The 21024-nt window shown below is 43.5% G+C and overlaps 1 protein-coding gene across 2 annotated transcripts; it reads right to left on the reverse strand.

The window, feature by feature from the left end:
* Nucleotides 1–347: 347 nt before the first annotated feature.
* chd4b (chromodomain helicase DNA binding protein 4b) lies at nt 348–21009 on the reverse strand. Of its 2 annotated transcripts, none has more exons than XM_034553728.1 (40): nt 20712–21009; nt 20184–20394; nt 19650–19777; nt 17765–18019; nt 17530–17645; nt 17308–17407; nt 17006–17201; nt 16774–16895; nt 16500–16623; nt 16149–16321; nt 15383–15628; nt 14932–15135; nt 14604–14815; nt 14272–14403; nt 14071–14170; nt 13665–13856; nt 13103–13303; nt 12485–12622; nt 12270–12391; nt 12009–12182; nt 11679–11820; nt 11328–11577; nt 11109–11233; nt 10905–10997; nt 10667–10808; nt 10032–10201; nt 9706–9895; nt 8950–9036; nt 7966–8057; nt 7739–7872; nt 7047–7191; nt 6790–6946; nt 5878–5963; nt 5510–5768; nt 5375–5431; nt 4986–5159; nt 4771–4879; nt 4024–4156; nt 3693–3888; nt 348–1598 (listed from the first exon to the last, which is right to left on the reverse strand). In XM_034553728.1, exons 2-40 carry the CDS (start codon nt 20245–20247, stop codon nt 1402–1404), a joined length of 5937 nt encoding a protein of 1978 aa, XP_034409619.1. In that variant the 5' UTR covers nt 20248–20394; nt 20712–21009; the 3' UTR covers nt 348–1401. The 2 variants fall into 2 exon arrangements, with proteins under 2 accessions (XP_034409619.1, XP_034409620.1); XM_034553729.1 differs by having other exon boundaries at nt 5878–5960; nt 20712–20966.
* Nucleotides 21010–21024: the final 15 nt, after the last annotated feature.

Genomic DNA, 21024 nt, shown 5'->3' on the forward strand with positions numbered 1-21024 from the left:
TCTTTTGGCAGAATGAAGTTCATCCGCGAGCACAGCTCAAGACGCCGTGTGTTTCATTTGTGGCTTCGTACTTTACTTCTGCTGCGGCTCTCTGAGGCTTAACGTCAGGACACCAACATGCGCACAAGGATTTCTATACGGATATCAATAATCAGGATGTTCAACGTCTTAGTTTAACATGTTAACATTTGTACAGCTGCGGATCATTGGAGGTTTTGTAGTTATTGTTCCGTAAAGTGTTGAACAAAGAGATGTTGACCCGTTTACGCTGGATGAAAAGTGACGAGACTGACGGGAACATGAATGTTTACACCACATTTCATTACAAATTGACAAACACTCTGAAAAGCTGTTGACTTTTTATTGTAGTTCATAAAAACAAAACGTCAATGATAGAAACAACAAGGTGGTAACCATAATAATAATATTCAATAATGTAAAACAACAGAACAATATACAGTAAGAAATTAAATTAATCGTTCTCAAAAACCATCCCATGTACCTAAAAGCTGTGTAGCTATTGCATGCCCGTATTTCGGGAGTTTCCAGGGAGTAAATCTGTGGTGCAGTTAGGAATGTCGAGGTGTTGGTTGGGGCTTGAGCACAGAGAGCCGATCCTGGATTGGGTCACCTGACGTAGAGGGGTGGCGGTTTTGGATGGAGGGGAAGGACACATGAAGAGGTAACACGACTGAGTGACTGATAGAAAAATGACAGTAACAGTCTCAGCGTCGGGGGCATTCTGCAGTAGAGGTGCACATTAATATGCCCTGTTTTATACATACATACATACATACATACAGGAAACACACACACACACACTCTCTCTCTCTCTCTCTCTCTCTCTACACACACACACACACACACACACACAGGTGGAGACATTAGAGTTGATGGACTTAAAAAGAAATCACAATTTTCTAAAGGTGAAATTGGGCACAATAAAATCCCTCGACTTCTTCAATAATTCAAAAATGACTACAAAGCACCTGTATACGCCGAGCATGCTGCTTTTTCTCCCGTCTAGCTTCTTCATGTTACATACAGTTACATACACATGTTTGACCCCGTTGCAACGACAGAACAGGATAGGTCAGCGGCGCTGCCCACCGTTCAGTCACAACAACAGTGCTCAGGTTACAGGAGTTACATCTGAATCCCAGTGGAGGAGAAAGACTCGTTTCCATTCGCTCCCATCTTGCATCTGCAGTTCCAGTCTTCTCAAATCAAAGTCCAGCAGCATAGCTGATGCCCTTCTGAGTCCAGAAATGGGTTGTGGGGGCAGAAGGAGGAGGACTAACCTCGCTGTGCTGTACATGGTGGTTGAAAGGGACGTCTGCTACATGGCGGTGAGGGCGACTAGCCTGAGTCAGTGAGAGTGAAATAGAGCGAGGTGATTGGTCAACGCGGCCCCTGCGTCTGCTGCGAGGTCTGGTTCTGAACGGTGAGGTCGGGGCCCCGGCTGGCCAGTCGGCTGAGGATGTTCCTCTCGGACATTTGCAGCCGAACGGCGACGGGGGGTATCCTGGCGATGGTTGCCGGGAGACGCGTCACGTCGGCCTTCATGTCACTCAGCAGTTCCTCAAGCTGTTTGAGAACTAAAACAACAGGCATATGAGCTGTGAGCACCACGTTACGATAAATAGATTGTGTGTTTTGTGTCTGGTGAAATTCAAGGACTCAAAATACACATATTTTAGCATTAAGCTGCAGTCAGGCTGGATTTTGCCTGACAACATTTATAAAACAAAGCAGGAGATAATAGCGTTAGGAGGGCTTTAAAGAACAACTATGGGAGCTAATGTGGCTAGCAAGCTAACAACACTGGTACAGAGTTGTAAATTATACAACTTTTAACACCGTCATTGTTCTTACCCTCACTACAGCCAAACGAGGAGTTATTAATCAGCAAGTGTTTTGACAATCGATTCTAGAGACCGCTTCTCAAAAATCAGGATTTGTTACTTTTTTTTACCCCGTTTTGTCACTCAAACATTTAATGACGTCACCTTGGACTCTGGGGTAATATGATGGGCATTTTATAGGTTGAAATGTTAGAGAAAAAACAATCAGCAGATTAACAGATGATGAAAATAATAATTTGTTAAAGCTAGTGCTGGGCACGTTAACGCGTTATGAATTCATTAACGTAGCAATCCATTAACTCAGACAATGATTTTATCATACGTGAACAGCATTTATTAATTTGTTGCATTGGGAGGGGCATAACACTGCTGCACACATTGACCAGAGAAAATGGAGAAATTGGTACTGTACTTTTAAATGGACATTTACATTTTAAATCTCTACCAGACGGCGTAGTTGATAAAAGCAAAGCTATTTGTAACCACTCAAACTGGAATGATCGCATCACCGGAGTACCACGAGCATGACGTACCACTTAAAGGCGTTACGCAGCATTGGTGCCAGCCAACTAGCTCCCCAAACAAATGCATTGGCCAAGTGGAGAGCAACGGACTGCAGGCCGATTACTGTAGTGGAAGATGTCGGTCTGAGGAGCGCTCTGTCGCAGTATCTCTGCAGAACAGTGCGTTTGAAAAAGTCCTGGCCAAATGCAGAATAGTTGTGGGCCACTTCACACTAACTGTGGATAACTGCTCCAGCTGCATGACTGAAAGTGTTGTTTTTCTTCTTTCTTTGACAGATTCTCCAAAGGAAGTCCAGAGGCTTTACAGACTAAAAGGTCCCCTGCACGGTAAATTCCAGCTGTGTACTTTCTTTTTGTGCTAGAGCACTTAACCTCACTAACAGGGACCCTAACTACTGAACAGAGACTGGTTATGCTGTTCCCTGATAAAAGACTAACGTTTCTTCTGGTACCTGTTCAGAAGAAACAAGAACACTGATGTATACTGTATGTTAACTTGCTGTTGCTCCCAGAGTGGCTGTTAAATTGTTCTGATAACATTACTTTTAAATAAAAATGTGCAATACACTAGTTTTTAATTCATTATTGAATTTTGCGCATAATGCAATTAATCCCTGTTAATCACAGATAAATCATGCGATTAAATCGATTAAATGTTTGCGCGGCACTAGTTAAAACCAAACCCTCATTTTGTGCGAGTGATCATCTATTCAACCTCGAGAAGAGGCAACAAAAGGCTGTCTTTGTTCAAACATGGAAGCGGCCCACAGTGTTGCACCTGTCACTAATACCCGTAGCAGCTCCAATTAGATGTATAAATATTTGTGTTTACAATAATAGTAATGGCTTCCTTTTCCCTACTCCTGATGCCACCACTGACGGTCAATACTTCATTCTCTCTCACACACACAAACACAAGCTCCTCTTATTCAAAAGCATGTTATTGTGATTCAAACTAAAGGAATATTATTGTGCGATGACGGTACAGAATATTATATACAATTCTCCTGCCAAGAACTGAACCTTTTGTACCTGCTCAATTAGGGATAGAAAGTGTTGATGATTTTTTTTTCATTTTGTTCAGCTCCTAAATTGCAGCCTGCTAATGGGGAATCTTTCAATACGATTTTTTTGTTGCAATGCAGTTGCATAATGCAGACATAATTATATTTAATGTCATTCTGCATAATAGCAAAGATACGGACAGCGCCTGACTGAACCAAAGCCTGTGCAGTTCTGTGCTATTTTACATGTGCACAAGAACCCAAACTTTGCCTCTCTTTTGATCTTAAATATGTTTTACCTTTATGCAGAACTGCATTGGCAGGTTTGTTTCCAGACATGGACTCCTTGCTGAGGTGCTGGTGGGACTCTGCGAGGCACTCCACCTCACTGAAGCGAGTGTTGAGGGCCATGGAGGGGTGGGCTGGGTCCTCTGTCATGTTCAAGTAAGCCGCCCTGCGCAACTGCTCCTCAATCACCAACGCCTGCTCCAGTAACTATATCGGAAACAAAGACAGACAACAAGCCCAGTGAGAGATACACACACACACACACACACATACACATACGCTCAGATACACACACATACGCTCGGGGGAAACATGTAATACTAGTGAGCATGCTCAGTTTACCTTGAACCTCCGGGCCAGAAACTTGTTCTTGATCTCCAGGAAGTTTCCTCTGCTCATCTCCCCTTTGAAGGGCTCATTGAGGATGGCAAACCTCACATCATTTTGCACATCCTGCCAACGAGCGTAGCCGTGTCTGAGAGGCGCCATGGTCAAGTGCAACAACATTATTGTCTTGTGAGGGTTATAATATTATACGGCAATTTGTTTTTCTCAAGTGCAAGTTTTAAGGACAATAACTGCTGATCATCTTGCATGGATAACTTTACACATTCGGCAAGTAGAGCTGCAAATGTAAACCAGTTAAAGTTTTCCTCACTGCACAATCTGGCCTTAATATTTGGTCTGGTATCCTTTGAATGGCTAAATAGACCCCTAAATAATTCTCAATCCACACAAACTCCTCACTCTCATAACAGTAAACCATAAAAGACAAAACAAGGGTCTGAGAATGCAGCATGGCCTTGGTGTGCTTCGTACTGGCAGCTTCAGGTTTCAACAAATGTTTACAAAAGCACACACTTCCATGTGATAAATACTTGGAGCTGGACAAACATGTACAAGAGGGAAAAACATTAGTCATCACACTAAATTTGCTCCCAACGACATATCTTAAATGTGGTGTTCCAAGTTTTTAACATCTAGAATGCAGCATGTGATGCGACAGCTCACAATTGTTTAAATTACGATTACAATTGCTAATTGTTTGGTTGATATAATTTTAAGAAAGAAACAAATTCGAAAGGATACTGTATGATTCCAGCCAGCAGCCAGTAGTCATGGCGACGGTGCCAAATCTCAAAAGTCTTCTTGGTGACGGTGGCCGCCCGCTCTTCATTCTGCCACAGAGAGTGAAGCTCTGAAAAGGAGGACAGAAAGGTCATAAGACTTAACCTAAAGAGAAAAAAGAAAAGAATCAGAAAACGTGTGTGTGTGTGTGTGTGTGTGTGTGTGCGTCCGTCCACCTGTGAATCCTCCGTCAGCAATGTTGAACATGAACCTCTGCTTGGTGGCTTTCTTCTTCTCCTCGCTGACATTAACCACCGGCGCAGCAGCTGCTGCTCCTTCTTTGGCGTTCTCTCCGTTCTGCAGTTTGACAGACTCGTCTGTTTTTACAGCGTCCTTCTCCTCTTTTTGCTCTGTGAGAAAACAGAAACACGTCAGCAAGCGCCACAGTTCAAAGATCTACACATAGGTGGAAGTAAAGGTGGATATGAATGGGATTGTTGAAATGTACATTTAGCGTTCCCCTAAAGACATTTTGAGGAGGTCTAGATGATCAAAGGTTTTGGCACATTTAACAGAGTGTACTATTTAATTGACTTGCAGTGCTTGTGTGTGTTTTGATATGTACCTTTCTTCTCCTCTGGAGACAAACTGCTGTCCATCTTCTCATCTTTTCCTTCCTCAGCTGAAACAAGAGAAGCACCGTTAGAAAGGTAGAAAAGGGGAATTAAGGAAACAGGACACAATGGAAAACAAACCTCACCTTTAGACTTGACCTCCTCTGAATCCATCTTGCTCTCCAAAACTTCTCCCTTGACCTCAGCAGGAGTTTCCTTCTCCGTCTCTGAAGCCTTGTCCTTCTCTTCTTTCTCCTTGCTTGTATCATCCGCCTCCTTGTCCTTGCCTTCATCATTTCCTTTTGCCGTCTCCTTCTCCTCCTTCCCTAGGGCAGCGGAGTCTACCACCTCTTCTTTCTTTTCGAGAACGGGGGATTTTTCAGACTCATCTGGGATTTCGATAATCTAGGGGAGAGGTAGTCCGTTTCAAATTAGATGAACTCTGCAAATTGAAGTATAATGTCGATGCACTGAAAACATAAATGCATGAAATGGGTATAATAGCAGAATTTACTTCTGGATCATCCTTCTTTTTGGCTCCTTTGCCATCCTCAACCTCCTTCTTCATGTCTTCCTTATCCTCTGATTTAGACAAATCTTCTGACAAGAAACAGAAAACACAGGTCAACAAAGTATGGGAAGGTATACAATGAATGCATTTTATCCTGTTTCACTTATAGCCGTCAATAAAAACTAGTTATTACTCATTTCATGCGTTTCTTGTTGTATCCACAAGAGGGTGTACAAAAATAAGCTGATAGTGAAGAGATACTAAATAACATATCTTTCAGTGCAACACAGAGAGAGAAAAAAAAATCCTTGTAACTTCTAGGATTATAACTTGGATTTAAAAGGTGAAGTTAGAATTCACATTTAGTTTAGTTCAAGGTAAAAGTAGTCTTGCGATACGAGACAATCGTAGATCTCCACCAATCGAATGTCTGGGTGCAAGAACGATGGCGAGAGCGTCCACTAACAAACATGTCCAACAATCACAACGTCTATCTGCACGCCGAGGAGAGAACGGAGGTACAGCGGAGCGTTTAGAGACTGGTCTGTGAGTCTCGAGTAAAAGTTGAGGTACAGCATGTGGTGCCGAGGTTAGGGCGGAGGAAATGGAATCACATGTAATTTGTCAGGATACCCATAAGGACCGTGTTGCAACACACACGTCATATGATGGTTCTCATTGCAAAAGAAAATGTCTCACTAAAACGTCTTTGAGAGTCTAGAAAAGCACTATATACATTTGAAGGATTATTATTATTAAAGGATAATGATTGCAGAAGCTGAAATTAAATGACCCGTCTGCAGTGATGATTTGTACATTGTAAGAAATCATATGTAATTTTACTTCCCAAGTATGAAGTCTCTCTGTGTGTGTGTGTGTGTGTGTGTGTGTGTGTGTGTGTGTGTGTGTGTGTACCTGGCACAGGAGTGTTGGGCTGTGTGTCTGCTGGGGTCCCAGTAGAAGGAGTCTTTGGGTCTTCACCTGCAGCCAAAGCTGCGGCCCTTTTGTTCTCCTCCAGCTCGGCCATCCAGGGCATCGACCACTGACCGTTCACATGCTCAAACTCCTGCACCTGTTAATCAACATGTGAATCTGTCAGCCCATCACTCAATCAGGGGTTAAATACTTTAATTATCTAAATATATTTTGTAGTGTTTCTTTTCCAACCATACCTTTTTCCTTATCAGTGACATCACACCAATACGGGTGAGCACATGCTGCCTTGACAGACCCTCACGTGGGACGCCGTCTGCAAAGGTCTCAGCGCCGTCTGCCCCCGGCTCACAAAGGTGACGCATGAACAAAGACACATAGGCCCTGAGAACATTGGTGGAGAAGAAGGTGGACAGATGTCAAGCTAAATACATTTGAAAATATCTAAATCTCCACGAGATGCACATTTCACAGAAATGCACCAAGAACATGCATTGCAAATCCAACAAAGCGATAAATATTCATGACAGCTAAAAGCTTGAAGAGGCTCAGCAAAGTAAGTCGTAGCACTACTTAAGGCTGCGCATTGTTTTGAAAGGTTTCCATTACATTGCCAATCCAATTTCCTGAGATTTGGACTCGTATACCAAAATAATATTTTATCTGTGCGATTATAAATATTTTAAACTTTTTAAAGCAGCCACAATTCTTAAATGTTTTCTCAACAAGTCCCACGAGAACTTTAACCTACATAAAATAGTTTAAGCAGGCACAATTTTGAATTAAATCAGGAACTCTCTTGTGAAGGTTACACACCTGACCTGTCATCTTCTGCTAACTTTAACTATTTGACAGTTTTTATTTCAGATTAAATAAAAGTGTACTATACTATTTGATAGTGAGCGCGGAAAAACATCCTATTGAGACTTACTTGAATTCTTTCTCAGACTTCCCACGGAGGTCCCTGACGAGCCACTGGTTGGTGAAAGCATCCTGGGGAGGCATCCCATAACGCATCACTGCATTTAGGAAAGCCTTCCTCTGCCGAGCATTGAAGCCCAAAACCTGACGGGTAATAACGAGGTCAGGATGTTTACAAATGTAAAGACACTTTAAAAAAGAAAGAAAAGGCATTCGTCGTCGTTTTCCTTTTCTCACCTCGATGTTCCCGCCCACTCGGGCCAACAATGGAGGCAGAGGTTTGTCCCGATCGTTCCTCAGCCCTTTGCGGCTCGGTCTGCGGGCATTTGCTAAAGCGACAAGACACCAAGTGGACAACCCAATCAATAACAGTTCACTGAGATCATGAACCTTAAAAATGAAAAATCAAACACTGCATTTTGAAGTATCATCATGTGCGTTCTTAACGTCCTGAAGATGCTCCACTTACGGCTCATCACGACTCACTCTGATCCTGCTGAAGCTGTCCCTCCTCATCTCTCAGCACTTCAACATTTAACGCTTATTAAACATTAAAGTGCAACACTTTCAGAACATTTACAACTGAAAGCATTGTTGTGGTGGTGTACTTAATTTAATGCAATTAAAGTAACAGCCATAATTTAAAAACACGAACACAATCAATAGAAACATGTACATCTTTTTGTGCATATAAAATAATTGCCACGATAAAATGAATAAACCTAAAGAAATTGAATAAATACTGGCAAACTCTGTTAAGTGCATTTCAAGACAACTTAATTAACAGTAAATATGAACAACAACAATTTATTTAAAGTGCAGGTAGATATTTCAGCTGGCCGAGAAACCGTTGATAATAATGGTCTTTCCCTGTTTCTGTCCTTTGTTTCTTTTCTTTTGTTCCTTTTTTCCTTTTCTTGCCTCTCTACGCTCAACGCAGACGATGCAGCGGCAAGTGGCGTTTTGTGAGTAGTTGTAGAGGTTGTCAATGAGGATATCATAGCTGTCGTCTGAATCTGAATAAACATCTGTAGAGGTGGTTTGAAGGATGTTAGAGAGGGCTCGAACAGGAAGGGCTACCTCCATGTCTCCGGCATTGCTGGGACCAACTCTCAAACTCAAATACATCTTAATGACTTCAAACGACTCCGGTGGAAACTCTGTATCTTCACATAAGTAGTTCACAGTGGTCACTCACTCACTAGCAGTGATGAGCCTTACCTTCAGCCCGTTCATCAAAGTCCTCGTCGCCCTCCTCCGAGGCCACCGAGTAATCAGACTGGTTGTCCGACTGATCCTCCTGCCAGTCTAAAGGGAGCACAGACAGGAATGTCGTAGAGGGATAAAATAGAAGCCGGACCGAATGGATAGTCGAGATAAAGAACATCCAAACTCCTCGAGGAGCTGCAGCTTAATTTAGTTCCTATCGAACAGGTTTTTAGCCAGGAGGGGGAGCTACTGCTTTTCAGTTTCTATAAATACATTATTTAGTCAATGTTATTTCTGAGTTTGTTGTATTTAGTACTTCAACAAAGTGAACTACTAAATACATCTCCTGCTGTTCTTGTAATCCTGTATTTAGTTGACTAACATACATCTGTATTAAGTGGACCAAGGGGAGAAACTGCAGGAAAACCAAGCTGCCTGAATAACTGCACTTAGAAGCCTAAGTTCCCCTATTGAGTATTATTATTACCAAGTTCCCCTCAAAGAGTTCTCAATTCTGTATTAATGCTTCTTTATGAGGATCCCCTGGAATTAAATAAATAGTTTTAAACATGCTTGGTTTGAGAAGAAAGAAACTATCAATTTCTAAACACACAACTAACATGTTTCGATAGCAAATCTAATAATTCTAATAACATAAAACGTCATGCACACACTGAATCTCCTACCATGTTACACCAACAACAGCACACAAACACCATCAGCAGCACGCACTCGCAAGAAGTGATTGCATTATATATTGTTCTTTACCTTGTCTTATACCTCGGTCCTCCTGGGAGCCGTCATTGTAGTTGACTGGCTTTCGAGTTCTTTTGCCTTTGCCTAGATTTCGGGCCAGGTCTTCCTGCTGCTGCTCGTAGTGGTGACGCAGCAGCTTCTCCCAGTAGTCAGGATCGACACTTTCCTCCTGCTTGATCACTTCTCTTTCCACTTCCTCCTCCTAAGAGAGCAAAGAGTAAATCAAATGAATCCAAAAGAATAAAATGCAAATTTATTTCTGGAGTGAAGACCTCTAATTGGGGAAGTTATTAGGCCATTTTAAGAACTACATCCTCTTCCCAGCTGTCAAAAAGTACCTCATCTTCTTCATCTTTGACCACATACTGGGCCACTTTGAAGGAGCTGAGGTATTCGTTCATGCTCTGGAGCTCAGTGTCATCTGTAGCATCCCGGTTCCTGTCTAGCAAGCCGTCAATTGCGTGGTCGTCGTAGTGGATCACACTGCTGTCGTCCTCCTTGTTGTCCCCTGGAAAAAGGACGAGTCAAATAAAAGAGGAACTACAATTACTCCCTGTAACATCTGTAGGGTTAGACTGGCATCCCATAGGTGCTCTTTCCACTTCAGTCAGACAAAAGTCTCCCCCCGTTTAAAGACTATATCCCAAAACTCGTATCCGACTTATCTCCCAAAACACAAACATGTTAGTCGAACCTTTCAAACGTGTGTATGTTTCATACAACAATTTTATGAGATTTGTTATTTGAATTTAGCCAAAAACAATTACAATGTGCCTTAATCTGAGTCACGCCAGACCTCTGAAGTTCTCAGGACAAACAATTTGTAGCGCGTCTTGTTTTCTCAACACTCAGGCTACCGTGTGAAAGTGTGGGAAATCTAACATTGCCATTTTAAAGTCCAACACCAATAAACATGAAAGCAAATGGATTAAGACTGGATCTTAAATCGGTCAGTGGGTTAAAGTTGACTCACCCTCTCCAAGTTCATACTTAAACAACTCTTCAGTTCCAAACTTGAGGATGTCGTCGAGCTCCTGTTTGGACATGGAGCCCGTCTTGGAGCCGAGACCGGGTCGCACCACCAGGTGAGTGAGCATCATCTTCTTCTTTGCGACCTGGAGGTAGATGGAGGACAAACAAGTGGTGAGCAGGTGTTCACAGAATCCCGACAGGCGATACGATAATTTCTTGAAGTGTTCCTTTTCACAAACCTGCGTGATCCTCTCCTCCACAGAAGCTTTGGTAACGAAGCGATAAATCATCACTTTCCTGTTCTGGCCAATACGGTGAGCTCTGCTGAACGCCTACAAAGCACACACACACACACACACATGAAAAGAACAGCATGACCCCCTCTCATCCAAACAAAGCAACATCCTGACGTGAATGTGAGGTTACAATCAGGGTTTGCATACCTGGATGTCATTGTGAGGGTTCCAGTCAGAGTCGTAGATGACGACGGTGTCAGCAGAAGCAAGATTAATGCCCAAACCCCCAGCTCTGGTAGAGAGGAGGAAAGCAAACTGGGGAGCACCCGGAGCTGTTGGAAAAAGAAACACAACGAGAAAGAAAATTAAAATACTGATTTCAGACCAGAGCAGCTGTTTTTAGCTTAAAACAAGGGGTGCACGTACCATTAAAGCGGTCAATGGCCTCCTGTCTTAAGCTGCCGGTAACTCCGCCATCAATTCTCTCATATTTGTATCCTTCGTTCTCCAGGAAGTCCTCCAGCAGGTCCAGCATTTTAGTCATCTGGGAGAAGACCAAAACCCTGTGGCCTCCGTTCTTCAGCTTCCTCATCATCTTCTGGAGCAGCGTCAGTTTGCCTGAAGACTTGGTCAGAGCATTGCCCTCATACATGCCATTCGGAAGTTTTGGTGCCTCCTACAGTCAGAGAAAGAAATCTAAATATACATGTTTCCATACTTGGACATGGATCACCCCCAAAAGAAACAGTTTGTTCCCCGACAACTTGAACATCATACTGTGGCAGCTGCAGGAAAGAGGTAGGGGTGATTGCAGCACTTTTTCAGGTCCATCACCACGTTGAGCAGAGACACTTGGTTTCCTCCTCCACGAGTGTTCAGGGCATCAAAGTTACGTGTTAGGATGAACTTGTAGTATTTCCTTTTTAACAACAAAGACAAAAGGTTGCAAAAGATAATGAGAAAAGAGAATTCAGAGATTAGACAAAGGAAAATACATCAGACATAAAAAATGCCAATCATATTCTTTAATATGGAGACTGGTATCATTTCAACCGGTGTGTACTTTTACTGCTAAAACATTTTACTACTGATCTTTCTATAACCTACTTCTGCATGGGGCTCAGCTCCACTCTAACAATGAGCTCAGTCTTTGAAGGCATGTGTTTGAAAACATCAGCCTTCAGCCTTCTGAGCATGTGTGGTCCCAGCATGTCATGGAGCTTCTTGATCTGGTCCTCTTTGGCAATGTCTGCAAACTCCTCCAAGAACCCTTCCAGGTTGCTGCAGAGAGAATAGAATAAGAAATACATAAATATAGGATGGGGCTGGGGTGTCCACCTTGTATCTGCAACATGTGGGTCTACTGACTTGAATCTCACTGGCGTCAAGAAGTTGAGCAAGTGGAAGAGCTCCTCCAGGTTGTTCTGAAGAGGAGTGCCAGTAAGCAGCAGCTTGTGTTGCAGCGGATAGTTGTTCAAAATCCGGAAGAACTAAAAAAAATAAAAACATTATTCATTGAACTCAATTTGGATAATCAGAATTAAATCTTAATCGCAGGATAAAAACTTCTACAACGTTTTTACCTTAGACTGGTTGTTTTTGAGCCTGTGAGCCTCGTCCACTACCAGACAGGCCCATTCAATGGAGCCCAGCACAGCCTGGTCGATGGTAATCAACTCATAAGATGTCAGCAGGACGTGGAACTTGACTGTTGAATCTTTCTATAAAACAGAGAGAGCGAGAGGGCGAACATTAGTTTAGGGCTGCCACCATAACATTGCAATATTGACAAGCCAACCGCAAGGGGATGGTAACCAAACACCACAACTTCAAGTTTTTTTATTTATTTAATTGCAACGGGAGCGCTGAATATTTACACTACGTACTAAATTAAGTAATTTCCCCCCCAACCCGAAAGAAAAGGCAATAAAAACTCATATTGAGCCACTTTCACCACAAGGGAAATTCCTTCACTGCGATCAGCCCTAAAGTGCCAGAAGCTAAAACTGTGGATGAACCTTTGTATGATTTGGCAGCATTTCTTGTCATGTAAATTCCTACCAGTGTAACTTTCAATACTATATAAGACATCAAGTGCTAGTATGCAGGGCACAAATTCAAACTCACGACACTACTTCCTACTTTGATTTCTAATATTTTCATTTGATATCATCACTCTATAACCCCCTATGGTTCCTTACCTTCATCTTGGAAGCTTTTTTCCCACCTCGGATGGCATTTCCCTCAAAGGAGAACTCGTTCTCCCTGATGACAGCCCTGCTGTCTTTATCCCCTACGTATGTCACCACGTACATGTCAGGGGCCCACATCTCAAACTCCCTCTCCCAGTTAATGATGGTGGAAAGGGGAGCACTAACCAGGAAGGGACCTTTGGAGTGACCCTGTACCAGGAAGACAAAGTCAACATTTACATGTAAAGAATGGATTTATTATTACATGGCTAAATGTATAACATCTTTATCCAAAGAGCCTTACAATTTGCTTGTGTTTTCTACAACACACACACACACACACACACTTGTACCGTCCTGCCTTTAGGGTCGAGATCCTGACTTAGAGCTGACCCCCTTTAAATGGACAGAGTTACTGTGTGTCACATGTCTGAAACCTTTCCCACTAGCATTGATTGACAGGGGAGGGCAGACTGGACGCAGCCAGTTCAGATGCTGGAAATAGCATCAGAACAGGAGAATACAAAAACACTTAAAATGCCTGCAAGACAATCATATATACTGTTTTTACCTCCTTGTACAATGAGTAGAGGAAGACTGCAGTCTGTACGGTCTTTCCTAAACCCATCTCATCGGCCAGGATTGTGTCTGTGGCCTGAGCCCAAGAGAACCTCAGCCAGTTGAGCCCCTCCAGCTGGTATGGATGCAGGGTGCCTCCAGTGCTCTCCAGGTAGTCAGGCTGACGATCAAACTTGATGGTAGGCTGGAAGGACGAAACAAAGAAGAATATCAAATCCTCATCCGTCCTGATTCTAGCTCATTTTATTCTGCCAGGGGAATCCACTCGACAGTGCCGCTTTATTTTATAATGAATAATTAATTAGTCCAACAAAAAAACTTCATATGGCGGGATCAGTTTAACCAAGGCTGTGTTTGGAGATTTTGTTTTCTTTGATTCAAGGTTTCATAATACTTACATCCACAACTGGATTAGCAGGGGGACGCTCTGCCTTCTTGATTTTGACTGTCTTCTTCAGCTTCTTAAGAGGTCTGCCCTCATCACCCATCATCAACTCTCTAAAAGGAAAATGACAGATATATATATATATATTTAAACTTATTTTCAACTGCATTTATTATTAGAAGAATTATCCAACATTTTGTAAGTCTCTGTATACCTGTGATTCCAGTATGTCTGTTTGTAGGTATCAAACTCTGGGATGTCCATGTCTTCACACTCCCAGGTTGCCTGGTCATAGGCCAGATCTCTCCATTTGATCAAGTAATGTATGTTGTTCTTTTTATCAACACTAACATGAAACAAAAAACACACAAGAAAGAGTTGATGACAAAGTACTGCTACTGCGTTTGCTCTCCAGGTGTGTACGACTGTGTAAAACAGCATTTTTTTTTTTGTCTGATGGCTCCACACCTTCAGAGCAAACTAAATTCACTGTTCTTCTTTGTAAAGGTGAAATGTGTATTTAATATGAGAATATATGTGTCCTACGTGTGGTTGATGATGCGGTGGATCATCATCCACTCCATTTTGATTCCATAGCGGTAAAACTCTGCCTCCATGTGGATAAATAGAGGATCCTTGTTCTTCCTCTTGGTGCTTTTGTTTTCATCACCCTCACCACCAAAATCCACAGGCGGCGGCTCGTCCATGTCGGTCTTCCTCTGGTAGTTGCGGAACATCACCTGGCAGTTAAGCTCCAACTGGGCGACAGGGAGATAGAGAAAGGCACCATTGGATTTGTGTTCATCTCGTGCGGGCAGAGAAAAATACACATTGTCAACTACAAGTGGATACAGTTTCAGAGAATGTGCGCTACCTGTAGCTCCAGCACCCAGGAGCAGTGCCAGTAAGACATGTTGCACCATTTGACAAAGAACTCCCTTTCCCTGCGGCCTGCCAGCGGCTGGGGATCAGAAGCATCAGCAGGGAGATCAGCAGGTCGAGGGACAGGCGTGGGGGCCGGCGGCTCCCCCCACCGCCATGTTATTAACTTCTGGACCTTGCCCTTCATATGTGGACACTGTTAGAAAGCAGGAAAGGGGAGGGGGACACATTTAGGATATGATGATCTTCAATGACCAGAAGCTGTGGTTTAAAAACATAGTAGGAATGGTGAAGTTTTAGGACATGAGATATCAGCAAACTGAAAGCTGCTATGGTTTAACTAAAATACTGTAGACGTGCACAAGATGGAATCTACATCCGCATTCACGCCCATGTGAGCACACGCGCAAAGCGACTCCCATGCACCAGTGCACAGCTCTCACCTTGCAGCGGGGGCAGATCCATTCTCCATTGGGAATTTCAGGGAGAGGAGGGTTGAGGCAGTGGATGTGGTAGGAGGAGGGGCAGGTGTCACAGCAAAGCAGCTCCCCTCCGTCCTTGCACACCCGGCAGAACTCAATGTGGTGGTCGTCTTCCTCCTCCACCCCTTCATCCCTCCTGTCTTCTTCTTCCTCCCCTTCGACCTCAGAGAGCTCATCTCTGGCCTCCCACTGGATCCCCTCCTTCTCCTGGTGGCAGAATTACAGACAGAGGGAGGTGGTGTGGTGTGAGTGTGAAGGGGAGGGGGAGGGGGAGAGGAGGGGGGGTTGCACAGACAGGCAGGGAAGGTATGCGGAACGGAGTGAAAGGAAACAAGGGAGGGTTGTGTGGTGATTTTCCAGAGCGCCGGGGGTGGGGTGTATGTGCATTGCGCGCGTGGAGCCATATTGGAGGGGGAGGGAGGGGAGGGACAAGAAGAGGAAATGGGGGATGGGGGGTGAGACATGTGGTGGGAAATAGGAGAGGATAGATGGAAACATGAGCAAGAGGGTTGGGGGCAGCAGAGGACAAAGAAAAAGAGAGGACACAAAAAGATGTTTTTTTAAAAACCTTTAAAAAGTCAATTTTGTCAATGCAACTTTCCAGTAAGACACTTCCACACAGCAATACCTGACATACAGGTGTCATTTTTTGCACTGCTGTTTCTTAGGAATCGTGCTCAATATTTTCTAACATAGGACCCAGTGGACTTCTCTGAGGTGTACTCACACAGTGTGGGCAGCTCCACTTGCCCTCAGGGGCCTTTTCCATGTCAGGGTCCAGGCAGACCATGTGATAAGCTCGGGGACAGGTGTCACACAAAATGATCTCTCCTCCCTGCTGGCACACCTCACAGTAGTCCTGGTGGTCTGTCTCGTAGCCATCGCCGTCCTCCGTTTCCACTGAGAGAGGACACCCAGCGAAAATTAGCAGGGAAGACAATAGCTGCCTGGACACAGTAAGTGTAATGGCCTTCATTTTGGCCTCATCTTTAATCTTTTTTTAATTGAATTGTATTTATTTTTAATCTGTCTCGGTAACAGAACCAACTTTTTATTAAAGTAATATTTCAATGCCAACCTTTCTTCTTTTTCTTCGCACTCTTGGGTTTCTTCTTAGGACGGTTGCTGCGGTTGGAGCCATCCGACACCGAGAAACTCCCGTCTTCAATGTCACTCTCTACCTCGGGTTCATCTTCGTCGCTCTGACAGAGACAGCGAGGAGAGGAGATTAGGAAAGAGAGAAGTAATGTCTTACATTAAAGTACATCAATTGCCTGACTAAATGATCGTCTAATTCTCAAACGTAATGACTGTACTGAAAAACAGAAAAAGGGGGCACAAAGGTATCTTACTGAAGAGCGCTTCCTCTTGCTGTTGAGGCTGCCTAGTTTGATTTTTAGTGGAGCCACCTTCTTAGGTTTGGGCTTCAGCGCAGGCTTAGATGCGGGCTTTGACTTCTTGCGAGCATTGGGACCTGAGAGATTAAAGTTTAAATCAGGAGACAGTTTATTTTGTATTATTCATAAACAACCGTTATCTTCACATTTAATCACACTGTTTTCTGAACAATAATGTGTCCTTCACCTTTCCCCTCTTTGGTTTTGGCCTTGCGGAGTGGAGGTGCCGGCGCTGCAGCAGGTGTCGGAGCAATGGCCGGAGCAGGAGCAGGTGAAGCGGCCGCACTGGTCTCTGGCCCTCCGTCTGTTCCTGCCACCACCATGTTCTCCACAGCTGCAGCCACATTGGCAGCTGCTAGGGCTGCATTGGCAGTGGCGGATCCCTACACGAGAGGACACAGCACAGAGTAAGAAACTCTCTGATGTCAAACACAGCAACATGTTGTTCATTACAAATCTGACATGCAAACTTGTTCAGGATTTCAATACCTTGAGAGGGTTGTTGGTGCTGAATTCTCTCCATTTAGCCATCATTAAGGTCATCATCTTGGACACAGCGATTTTGGGGTTCTTAGCTGCAATTAAAGGCCTATGGACATAGAATGTACAAGATGTATAGTGATTATTTATATTTAGATACATAGCTCCTTCAATAACGAGGTAGAGGCAATTCTATAATATCTACTGTCGATATAAAAGGGGTCTCCTCACCTGACGAACTGGCTGAAGGCCTTGTAGTTGGTGAGGGAGCTGTAGTCTTCCTGAGTAAAGACGTGGTCAATGTCTTTCATGCCCCAGGTCTCCAACAGCTGGGTGGAGCTTTTAGGCTGAGGTGAGGAAAGGAGAGGGGTTGAAAAGAACAGCCAGGAAAGGTGAATTTGTCACGTTAGTCCTGATGGAATTAATTAATTATTCACTCAGCAGCTGCGGCAAAATTAATCTTTACCTGGCAATCGTCGTCATCGTCATCATCATCTTCTGGTTCTGGATCTTTACGTCTGCTCTTTGAGCTGGATGAGGCTCCTTTCTCTGCTGCCGCACTTCCCTTCTTCTTATCTTTGGCATTGCTGGAACGTTTCTTCTTCTTCTTCCCGGGGGCATAATCACTTCCTTCACTCGCTGACCGCACACCTCCCTCTTCTGCATCTCTATCTGCTGCTTGTACTCCAATCAGGTGCTCTGGGGAGCTGACTGGCAACTCCTGCAAAACGAAGAGCCACTTTGCAAATTACACAAATATATTCTATCTATAAATATATTTGTATGTTTTATAAATTCTAAACTAAAGTGTCTGATTTCTAGTAATAAATATGCTACTCAATACGGTTGTGGAGGTCTGCATGCAAAGTCACACAGCTGTGCTATCATCTATTTAGCTTCAAATTCAGTAAACAGTTCATCTCGAAATTCAGGTATCAAACTATCAGTCCCTAAATCTATTGTTCAAACTGACAGAAAATTAGTTAACAACCAATCAATTCATCTATTTAAATCACTGTTAAAGCTAAAATGTAAAACACTTTGCCGTCAGTGAAAATTTAGGAAACCAGAAAAAAATCATATTTGAGAAGTTGGAACCAGAGAGACTTAACATTTTTCCTTTAAAAAAAGTCTCATGACATTGAATTGATTATCAAAATAATTGAGGATTAATTTTCTGTGAATTGGCAAATTGTTGAAACCCAACAGTAAATCAATAATATTATTGTAATCTGAATATGTAGGCGTTGGACTATCAGACAAAACGAGCAGTTTGAATCTTTCATCTCGGGCTCTGGGAAGTTATACTCTGTAGTATTCACCCGTTAAAGATATAATATAATCAAACGCATTAATTGATTAATTGAAGATTGAGAAAACAATCTGCAGATTCCTCACTAATGCTCATAGTTAGTTGCAGCCCTGATTTCAGGAAAAGCTTATCTCTCTTATTTTAAATCTCAACCCAGACTTCTACTGGCTGATGTGCACTCACAGGAGAATAAGATTGATGAAATAAAACTAACCCAGCAACAGGAGATCAGAGACATCATTACAGAGAACTGGCTCCATCGTGGCATCCTGGATCCAGCTTTGATATCAATCTCTACATTAATCAATCTCTATTTTGGTGTTCTATACACAAAAAATGCAACTTTGGACACAATCCGGAAAAACATAATCTCATGTATCAACAACAAGACTCCAGCCTGCTCAACAGTTTCCTGGTTTTTACTCAAATATAAATCAATAATCAACCGGGACAAGGGAATTGTGCATTGATAATGGAGAGAAACTGTAACCCAGTTACAAAAACCCAGTTTGTCATACTGCAAATATATAAATATTGCAATACTTTCTTCAGTGATCCATAGACTCAATCACAATTGTGTTACCTTCTTCTACGATCAACATTTATTTAAATGAATTTGCCACTTTAAGATGATTGCCATATGGCCCAAAGGTTTTGCTGCAGTTTCAATTATAATGCATTTCTGTTTTTTCCATGTAAACCCTGTGTTGTATCACGGCAACATATAATCCTTGAATTATCATATATGCACAGTAATTATGATTGTTGCATTCTTTTCTTCTTCACTGTCTGCTGTGAAAAAAAACTCATGAGTAAATCAGCCAACTATTTAGCGACAAAGAAATCCTTTACAAATTGTGTGCATGTCCACTAGACCTATTCCTAGGGGTCACAGGGGTCCCTTGTGATTGTTTTAGTGTGGCCCCCCGAGATATAAATGAACTTTTACCAGGTTAAATCTGACCAAAGAAAACTCATAAAAATGGGGTTCCCCGAGTCAACAAGTTGACAATGTACCTGAAAAGTTAGTCACACTGACCTCTCTGACGGGCCTCTGCCTCTTGCTGCTCCTGCTCTCTCGGCTGCTCTTCTTGGCTTTCTTCTTCTTCTTCGTCTTGGGAGCCTCCTCCACGTCAGACACAGCATCCGCGAGCTCGTCCTCCTCACCTGCGGGCGACACGCCGTCATTAGCGGGAGAAGACACGCGGGACGACCGGCTCTGCTGCAGACCGGAGAGGATGAACAGACGCGCGCACTGGCACGAGTTCGGTCGCTGGTCCGTGCGCGCGCATACACACCCTTAACGCCACCACAGAACAGGTTGAAACTTGTCTGTTCTCCGGCTCCGAGAAAACTTTGACACTTCACGCCTTGCGTGAGAGGACACACGCGGACGGTTTGCGGCACGAGAGGGGTTAATAAATAAAACCCGTAACTGTGAACTCTTCCTGGAGAAGTTAGCTAACTCGTCCGTAATGGCGAGTGACGGACGGGCTAGCACGAGCTAACGTTAGCTCCCGCGAGCTCCGCGAGAGCGATGGACCTCCTTCAGAGGAATAAAACACGAGCTTACCGTGAAGAAGTGAGGGCTCGTCCGCGGCTCCGAAGTCCTCCCTCTCATCCTCGCTGCCCGACATGTTGGCAGCGTTTTAATTGTACGTCTTGCTTGTCGAATTAATCCCTCCTAAACCTTGCTCCTCGGTCGGCGAGGGAGGAGGGAAAATGACGTGGGACTGTTGGAGAATGGACCGGGGGGTGTCCAGGAAGGGAGGGGGCGGTGGGGGCTGAAAATAAATAAATAAATGGCATTGGTTGGTGTAGCTCACGTAATCCTTTCCTCATTTCCTCATATTTACACAGCATCTAATGAACCACCTGCGTAGGCCTACTCAAAGAAGTTAGATAACTGGATCATCTACGCTTTGACATTATCTGCTGTTGATTTGCAAGTATTATTAGTCCACACAGGAGTGGAGGAAGTTAAGTGTGCCATCCATCATTATTTAAAGTGTGGGCTTCAATTTCGCATTGGCGAGTTAAAACAGTCCGTTGAAGTAAAGTTTAAGCGTTGAAACCCAACAATCACACGTTAGAAACTTACTGTGGTGAGTGAGCTTAGTCCCGGGTCGAGGTGTGCTCTCTCTCGCTCTCTCTCTCTCTCTCTCTCGGCGCTACAATGAAGTCAGGCTGTTTGTGCGGCAGTTGTTGTCATTTTGCGCTCATTCGTGAAACCCGGCTGAATCAATGATCAGCGGAATAAAAAAAAAAAAAGGATCCGTCAATGACCCAGAACACGTTGCTCCCCTCTTCTCTCCCCCAACCTCACAGGCAGAGCTTAGCTAACATCCTCACAAACACACAAAGGGCCAGACATCCCATAATAATCCCCCCCTCCCACACAGGACTCTGCATAG

The sequence above is a fragment of the Cyclopterus lumpus genome, chromosome 16, assembly GCF_009769545.1.
Source record: "Cyclopterus lumpus isolate fCycLum1 chromosome 16, fCycLum1.pri, whole genome shotgun sequence".
NCBI classification, from domain to species: Eukaryota; Metazoa; Chordata; class Actinopteri; order Perciformes; family Cyclopteridae; genus Cyclopterus; species Cyclopterus lumpus.